Source organism: Coregonus lavaretus (genome assembly GCF_964263955.1).
Source record: "Coregonus lavaretus genome assembly, contig: HAP1_SCAFFOLD_3052, whole genome shotgun sequence".
In the NCBI taxonomy this organism is placed as follows: Eukaryota; Metazoa; Chordata; class Actinopteri; order Salmoniformes; family Salmonidae; genus Coregonus; species Coregonus lavaretus.
In genome coordinates this window covers 60,001-69,515 of record NW_028164488.1, presented here as the reverse complement: position 1 = coordinate 69,515, position 9,515 = coordinate 60,001, and the positions used below count along the sequence as shown (strand labels likewise).

The following is a 9,515-nucleotide window of genomic DNA, read 5'->3' as shown; positions in this document are numbered from 1 at the left end:
TGTGAGACTGGGGAAGATGGGAGACTGGGGCCGATGAGAGACTGGGGAAGATGGGAGACTGGGGCCGATGGGGAAGATGGGAGACTGGGGCCGATGGGAGACTGGGGAAGATGGGAGACTGGGGAAGATGGGAGACTGGGGAAGATGGGAGACTGGGGAAGATGGAAACTGGGGTCGATGGGGGGCCGGGGCCAATGTGGGACCAGGGCTGTTGGGGACCGGGGAAGATGGGAGACTGGGGAAGATGGAAACTGGGGTCGATGGGGGGCCGGGGCCAATGTGGGACCAGGGCTGTTGGGGACCGGGGAAGATGGGAGACTGGGGAAGATGGGAGACTGGGGCCGATGGGAGACTGGGGCCGATGGGAGACTGGGGAAGATGGGGAAGATGGGAGACTGGGGCCGATGGGAGACTGGGGAAGATGAGAGACTGGGGAAGATGAGAGACTGGGGAAGATGGGAGACTGGGGCTGATGGGAGACTGGGGAAGATGAGAGACTGGGGAAGATGAGAGACTGGCTGATGGGAGACTGGGGAAGATGTAGGGGCATGTATGCGAGACTGGGGAAGGTAAAGATTTAGGGTATGGGGCACATATGCTGCTCTGCCATAACAGAAGTATTTCTAATGAGATTTGTAGATCAATAAATCAGTATGCACTTCAAAAACACTCCCTTAGTTCTAATACTATTTCAATGCTGTTTTCATACATGGTCATATATTGCTGTTACTATGTGATCTTATGATAATATGTGCTATCTGTTCTCCTTCAGGTCTGTACAACAGGGGATACATCTATCTAGACGTGCCCATCTCTGATGCCAGCTGTATTTCAGGTAGCTACTAACAGAGCTATTTTCCAGAGGCACACACTAGTGTTGCACGGTATACAGAAACTTCCAGATTTTTTTCGATATTAGAACATTAAAAAAAAGTTGAAATTTTGAAACTGCTAATTACTGTTCGCAAAATTTTTTTTCCATACAAGCTAGAACAATGGAAGAGCTTTGTAGGCCAACTTTCCTTTGTAGCTGACAGCTAAAGCTAACCTCAATTCACTAATCTAGTACTTAGTTTGTGATAATATGCAAACCATAACGCAGAATACGCTGATTTCAAAGCTGATTGCCACCAAAACCTAATTCATTTAAGTGTCTCTCACGGTATCGTGCTATTAAACCTGTTATCCAAATGAAATGCTGGTATCGTGGTCCTCTGTAGCTCAGCTGGTAGAGCACGGCGCTTGTAATGCCAAGGTAGTGGGTTCGATCCCCGGGACCACCCATACACAAAAAATAATAATGTATGCACGCATGACTGTAAGTCGTTTTGGATAAAAGCGTCTGCTAAATGGCATATTATTATTATTATAACACACACTGTCACGTTCGTTGAAGGACGGGTCACACCAAGGCGCAGCGTGAAATGCACACATGTTTATTTTATAAAATAAACACACAAACAACGTAACGTGAAGTCCTCAGGCTAAACACAATACAAGCCTATACACGGAACAAGATCCCACAACTAATGATACAAACAGGCTGCCTAAGTATGATCCCCAATCAGAGACAACGAGTGACAGCTGCCTCTGATTGGGAACCACACCCGGCCAAACATAGAAATACAACACCTAGACTGAGAACATAGAAAATACACCATAGAACTCCACACCCTGACTCAACATACTAGAGTCCCATAAGTCAGGGTGTGACACACACACACACACACACACACACACACACACACAGACAAACACACACACACACACAGACAAACACACACACCTTTTATGGTCCTATATATCTCATACTGTATTAGTGGTTTATTCAGCCAGGCATCGTGGGTAATGGCAGCAGCTCCATGATCTGAGTGAGATATTACAAATCCATTTGGAAGGGAAGGAGCGCTGTCTTAGTTTTCATAACTGTGACCTTAATTGCCTACCGTCTGTAAGCTGTTAGTGTCTTAACGACCGTTCCACAGGTGCATGTTCATTAATTGTTTATGGTTCATTGAACAAGCAATGGGAAACAGTGTTTAAACCCTTTACAATGAAGATCTGTGAAGTTATTTGGATTTTTACGAATTATCTTTGAAAGACAGGGTCCTGAAAAGGGGACGTTTCTTTTTTTGCTGAGTTTATAACTGTCTGAGGGCTGTGAAGAGGCCCCACAACATTACCATCTATAACTGTCTGATGGCTGAGGGCTGTGAAGAGGTCCCACAACATTACCATCTATAACTGTCTGATGGCTGAGGGCTTTGAAGAGGCCCCACAACATTACCATCTATAACTGTCTGATGGCTGAGGGCTGTGAAGAGGCCCCACAACATTACCATCTATAACTGTCTGATGGCTGAGGGCTTTGAAGAGGCCCCACAACATTACCATCTATAACTGTCTGATGGCTGAGGGCTGTGAAGAGGCCCCACAACATTACCATCTATAACTGTCTGATGGCTGAGGGCTTTGAAGAGGCCCCACAACATTACCATCTATAACTGTCTGATGGCTGAGGGCTGTGAAGAGGCCCCACAACATTACCATCTATAACTGTCTGATGGCTGAGGGCTGTGAAGAGGCCCCACAACATTACCATCTATAACTGTCTGATGGCTGAGGGCTGTGAAGAGGCCCCACAACATTACCATCTATAACTGTCTGATGGCTGAGGGCTTTGAAGAGGCCCCACAACATTACCATCTATAACTGTCTGATGGCTGAGGGCTGTGAAGAGGCCCCACAACATTACCATCTATAACTGTCTGATGGCTGAGGGCTGTGAAGAGGCCCCACAACATTACCATCTATAACTGTCTGATGGCTGAGGGCTGTGAAGAGGCCCCACAACATTACCATCTATAACTGTCTGAGGGCTGTGAAGAGGCCCCACAACATTACCATCTATAACTGTCTGATGGCTGAGGGCTTTGAAGAGGCCCCACAACATTACCATCTATAACTGTCTGATGGCTGAGGGCTTTGAAGAGGCCCCACAACATTACCATCTATAACTGTCTGATGGCTGAGGGCTGTGAAGAGGCCCCACAACATTACCATCTATAACTGTCTGATGGCTGAGGGCTGTGAAGAGGCCCCACAACATTACCATCTATAACTGGCTGAGGGCTGTGAAGAGGCCCCACAACATTACCATCTATAACTGTCTGATGGCTGAGGGCTGTGAAGAGGCCCCACAACATTACCATCTATAACTGTCTGAGGGCTGTGAAGAGGCCCCACAACATTACCATCTATAACTGTCTGATGGCTGAGGGCTTTGAAGAGGCCCCACAACATTACCATCTATAACTGTCTGATGGCTGAGGGCTTTGAAGAGGCCCCACAACATTACCATCTATAACTGTCTGATGGCTGAGGGCTGTGAAGAGGCCCCACAACATTACCATCTATAACTGTCTGATGGCTGAGGGCTTTGAAGAGACCCCACAACATTACCATCTATAACTGTCTGATGGCTGAGGGCTGTGAAGAGGCCCCACAACATTACCATCTATAACTGTCTGATGGCTGAGGGCTGTGAAGAGGCCCCACAACATTACCATCTATAACTGTCTGATGGCTGAGGGCTTTGAAGAGGCCCCACAACATTACCATCTATAACTGTCTGATGGCTGAGGGCTTTGAAGAGGCCCCACAACATTACCATCTATAACTGTCTGATGGCTGAGGGCTGTGAAGAGGCCCCACAACATTACCATCTATAACTGTCTGATGGCTGAGGGCTGTGAAGAGGCCCCACAACATTACCATCTATAACTGTCTGAGGGCTGTGAAGAGGCCCCACAACATTACCATCTATAACTGTCTGATGGCTGAGGGCTTTGAAGAGGCCCCACAACATTACCATCTATAACTGTCTGATGGCTGAGAGCTAAGAATTGTTTGTTCCCTCACGGTTCGTTGCCTGTATGTCTTTTTGTTGTGCTACATCTTTATCCCAGTGCCCCCCCCCCCCCTTGATTATATTATTATTTATTATACAGTATATTATCTATTCATAAATATGATGTATTGTCTCTTAGTGCCCCCCCTGGAAGGCTTCGTGATGAACAGGGTCCAGGGTGACTACTTTGAAACCCTTTTGTACAAAATCTTTGTGTCCATCGATGAGCAGACTAATGTGTCAGAGGTGGGTGAAATCATATTACATCTTAGCCTCGTTGGACCATCCTGGTCTTGAGATCACATCCTGTTTCATACAGTAGGAGCTTGCAGGACGCTCAAACGAGGCTAATGGAATGGAACAATAAGACTTGTGCTCTACTTTAACAATGTTTATCGGTGTGTTTTATTATTATTGACTTTATTAAAGTGATTTCAGCCCCATCTAGTGTTGACCCTCTTCCTCTGTGGTGGTTCCATTCCAGCTGGCTAATGTTCTGGAGATCGACTTGGGCCTGGTGAAGGTACGCAACACACATACACTGCTATATTGGCTACTTATAGGACTGTATGTTATTGGGGCCCATCTTGTTATATGTGGTGTAAAGACACGCCCTTCCTGTCAGCCCACCCTGAAGGTCTGAAATAAACTACATCAAAACTACGGCTACAGGGCTCTGGTCTAAAGTAGTGCACTATATAGGGAATAGGGTGTCATTCTCTGGTCTAAAGTAGTGCACTATATAGGGAATAGGGTGCCATTCTCTGGTCTAAAGTAGTGCACTATATAGGGAATAGGGTGCCATTCTCTGGTCTAAAGTAGTGCACTATATAGGGAATAGGGTGCCATTCTCTGGTCTAAAGTAGTGCACTATATAGGGAATAGGGTGCCATTCTCTGGTATTCTCTCATAGTTGACGTGTACCTATGATGAAAATTACAGGCCTCTCTCATCTTTTTAAGTGGGAGAACTTGCACAATTGGTGGCTGACTAAATACTTTTTTCCCCCACTGTATATGCAGAGACCTGTTTGATTTGAGTACCATCCAAGCTAGTGATTACAAAAGTGTTTCTAATTGAGAGTTTAGACCTAGAAAAAAACATGACATTTGTTTTCTTAGCGTTTAAAACAAGTTTAAGCTGTAAAAGAGACCCCTGTAGTATCCTAAAATTAGACTCCAACTGCATTATACAGTGGGGGAAAAAATTATTTAGTCAGCCACCAATTGTGCAAGTTCTCCCACTTCAAAAGATGAGAGGCCTGTAATTTTCATCATAGGTACACGTCAACTATGACAGACAAATTGAGGAAAAAAAATCCAGAAAATCACATTGTAGGATTTTTTATGAATTTATTTGTAAATTATGGTGGAAAATAAGTATTTGGTCAATAACAAAAGTTTCTCAATACTTTGTTATATACCACTTGTTGGCAATGACACAGGTCAAACGTTTTCTGTAAGTCTTCACAAGGTTTTCACACACTGTTGCTGGTATTTTGGCCCATTCCTCCATGCAGATCTCCTCTAGAGCAGTGATGTTTTGAGGCTGTCGCTGGGCAACACAGACTTTCAACTCCCTGCAAAGATTGTCTATGGGGTTGAGATCTGGAGACTGGCTAGGCCACTCCAGGACCTTGAAATGCTTCTTACGAAGCCACTCCTTCGTTGCCTGGGCGGTGTGTTTGGGATCATTGTCATGCTGAAAGACCCAGCCATGTTTCATCTTCAATGCCCTTGCTGATGGAAGGAGGTTTTCACTCAAAATCTCACGATACATGGCCCCATTCATTCTTTCCTTTACACGGATCAGTCGTCCTGGTCCCTTTGCAGAAAAACAGCCCCAAAGCATGATGTTTCCACCCCCATGCTTCACAGTAGGTATGGTGACAGGTCTGTGAGAGCCAGAAATCTTGCTTGTTTGTAGGTGACCAAATACTTATTTTCCACCATAATTTGCAAATAAATTCATAACAAATCCTACAATGTGATTTTCTGGATTTTTTTTCTCAGTTTGTCTGTCATACTTGACGTGTCCCTATGATGAAAAATTACAGGCCTCTCTCATCTTTTTAAGTGGGAGAACTTGCACAATTGGTGGCTGACTAAATATTTTTTGCTCCCCACTGTAGCTTGGTCCGCTGTTGGAGCAATAGAGCACATCACTGGGTCATCTGCATATAAATGGAATTTACAATATCTGACATCATCACCAATGTTGTTTATATAAAGTGAGAACAATAGTGGGCCAATTATTGAACCCTGAGGGACCCCTTTAAGTAACTGTAAGGGGTCAGACTTGACCCCGTCGACCATGACGGCCTGAGTTCTATCTTTAAGATAGTCATAAAACCATCGACAGGCATCAGTGCCCAGTCCTATAGATGACAGCTTACTCAAAAGGATAGCATGGTCTACAGTGTCAAAAGCTTTTGACAAATCTCCAAACAACGCAGCACAGTGCTTTCTATCATCTAAGGCATTTGCAATATCATTTACAACAAGCATAGTGGCCGATGTGGTACTGTGTTTAGATCTAAAACCAGATTGATTGGTGCTAAAAATACTGTTAACAGAAAGAAAAGATTGTAACTGTTTGTTGACTATAGATTCTAGGATCTTTGCCAGACAAGGGAGCCTAGAGATGGGTCGATAGTTATCCAAATCACTACCGTCACCTCCCTTATGTAACGGCAGAACAAAAGCTGCTTTCCACACCTTAGGGATATTTCCTGTGCTTAATGTTTTTCTTTATTTTTACTATTTTCTACATTGTAGAATAATAGTGAAGACATCAAAACTATGAAATAACACATATGGAATCATGTAGTAACCAAAAAAGTGTTAAACAAATAAAATATATTTTTGATTTTTCAAAGTAGACACGCTTTGCCTTGATGACAGCTTTGCACACTCTTGGCATTCTCTCAACCAGCTTCATGAGGTAGTCACCTGGAATGCTTTTCCAACAGTCTTGAAGGAGTTCCCACATTTGCTGAGCACTTGTTGGCTGCTTTTCCTTCACTCTGCGGTCCAACTCATCCCAAACCATCTCAATTTGGTTGAGGTCGGGTGATTGTGGAGGCCAGGTCATCTGATGCAGCACTCCATCACTTTCCTTCTTGGTCAAATATCCCTTACACAGCCTGGAGGTGTGTTGGGTCATTGTCCTGTTGAAAAACAAATGATAGTCCCACTAAGCCCAAACCAGATGGGATGGCGTATCACTGCAGAATGCTGTGGTAGCCATGCTGGTTAAGTGTGCCTTGAATTCTAAATACATTCCTGGCATACAGCTTCTGCCTGTACACTGTTATTTTAATAGTCCTGTTCTCTCCCCCTCCCCCTCTCTCTCTCCCTCCCTCCCCCTCTCCCAGAATGCTGTGTCTATGTACTGTCGTCTGGGCTTTGCCCTGAAGAAAGGAGACTCGTTCAGCTCAGAGCAGCTCCACCCCACATGGAAGAGTGCCCCCTCTGTCAACAGACTCAAGTAGGTCTTCCATACCACTTGAAGCCCTTTATGGAAGCCTGTTGAGGTCCAAATCCACAAACATTTGGGTCCGTGAGCCTCTTTTTAAAGCCTCTTGGGACACATGTAACACAACTCCAAACCCAAGGGGATGTCAATACCCTGAATACAATAACAGATTTAAAGCACATTATTAAATCACATCCGCACTATAAGACACAAGCCCCCTAACACAGACACAGCCCCAGTGTAAGACACAAGCCCCCTAACACCCACACAGCCCCAGTGTAAGACACAAGCCCCCTAACACAGACACAGCCCCAGTGTAAGACACAAGCCCCCTAACACAGACACAGCCCCAGTGTAAGACACAAGCCCCCTAACACAGACACAGCCCCAGTGTAAGACACAAGCCCCCTAACACCCACACAGCCCCAGTGTAAGACACAAGCCCCCTAACACAGACACAGCCCCAGTGTAAGACACAAGCCCCCTAACACCCACACAGCCCCAGTGTAAGACACAAGCCCCCTAACACCCACACAGCCCCAGTGTAAGACACAAGCCCCCTAACACAGACACAGCCCCACTATAAGACACAAGCCCCCTAACACCCACACAGCCCCAGTGTAAGACACAAGCCCCCTAACACCCACACAGCCCCACTATAAGACACAAGCCCCCTAACACAGACACAGCCCCAGTGTAAGACACAAGCCCCCTAACACCCACACAGCCCCAGTGTAAGACACAAGCCCCCTAACACAGACACAGCCCCACTATAAGACACAAGCCCCCTAACACCCACACAGCCCCAGTGTAAGACACAAGCCCCCTAACACAGACACAGCCCCAGTGTAAGACACAAGCCCCCTAACACAGACACAGCCCCAGTGTAAGACACAAGCCCCCTAACACAGACACAGCCCCACTATAAGACACAAGCCCCCTAACACCCACACAGCCCCAGTGTAAGACACAAGCCCCCTAACACAGACACAGCCCCAGTGTAAGACACAAGCCCCCTAACACAGACACAGCCCCACTATAAGACACAAGCCCCCTAACACCCACACAGCCCCAGTGTAAGACACAAGCCCCCTAACACCCACACAGCCCCAGTGTAAGACACAAGCCCCCTAACACAGACACAGCCCCAGTGTAAGACACAAGCCCCCTAACACAGACACAGCCCCAGTGTAAGACACAAGCCCCCTAACACAGACACAGCCCCAGTGTAAGACACAAGCCCCCTAACACCCACACAGCCCCAGTGTAAGACACAAGCCCCCTAACACAGACACAGCCCCAGTGTAAGACACAAGCCCCCTAACACCCACACAGCCCCACTATAAGACACAAGCCCCCTAACACAGACACAGCCCCAGTGTAAGACACAAGCCCCCTAACACAGACACAGCCCCAGTGTAAGACACAAGCCCCCTAACACCCACACAGCCCCACTATAAGACACAAGCCCCCTAACACAGACACAGCCCCAGTGTAATGTATGTGTGGGGTTTCCCGCCCCGTGTCCCAGGAGCACCGTGGACCCCAAACAGATGCTGCTGTCTTGGGAACAGGGGAGTCCTGTGACGGAGGCTGGATCCTCGGCTACGGACACCACCAGCATGGAGGACCAAGGTGAGCGTCTCCGCTGTCACAAGCCCTGGCTCTGGCCCAGGCTGCCCAAAATAACCCCTGAGTAGGGCGGCTCTAGCCTGATCCCAGGTCTGTTTGTGCTGTCTTAAGGTTGTTGTCATGCAAAACAGTACAATCCACAGCATCATGGGATTATGAGTTCTTCTCTCTCTGTGTGTTAGACAACGCCAGTGTGAGCAGCCTGAGTATCCCTGGTCCTGCTGCTCCGCCCACCAAGAGGATCGCCTTCCTGTTTGACTCTACCCTCACCGCCTTCCTCATGATGGGTAACCTCTCTCCGGTATGTACCCTAACCCTGACCCTTAACCCCTAACCCTCACCGCATTCCTCATGATGAGAAACCTCTCTCCGGTACGTACCCTGACCCTTAACCCCTAACCCTCACCGCCTTCCTCATGATGGGTAACCTCTCTCCGGTACGTACCCTGACCCTTAACCCCTAACCCTCACCGCCTTCCTCATGATGGGTAACCTC

At 46.9% G+C, this 9,515-nt stretch overlaps 1 protein-coding gene across 2 annotated transcripts in view; it reads left to right on the top strand.

Annotated features, from left to right (window-relative positions):
* Window positions 1-762: 762 nt before the first annotated feature.
* The window catches only part of fam91a1 (family with sequence similarity 91 member A1), a 54,235-nt gene continuing 45,482 nt past the window's right edge, over window positions 763-9,515 (top strand). For both annotated transcript variants that reach the window (XM_084191975.1, XM_084191974.1), the window contains exons 1-6: window positions 763-835; window positions 4,050-4,156; window positions 4,395-4,433; window positions 7,287-7,399; window positions 8,919-9,022; window positions 9,202-9,320. In XM_084191975.1, coding sequence (XP_084048101.1) covers window positions 4,073-4,156; window positions 4,395-4,433; window positions 7,287-7,399; window positions 8,919-9,022; window positions 9,202-9,320 — 459 coding nt within the window. In that variant the 5' untranslated portion in view covers window positions 763-835; window positions 4,050-4,072. The remainder of the gene's footprint in view (window positions 836-4,049; window positions 4,157-4,394; window positions 4,434-7,286; window positions 7,400-8,918; window positions 9,023-9,201; window positions 9,321-9,515) is intronic.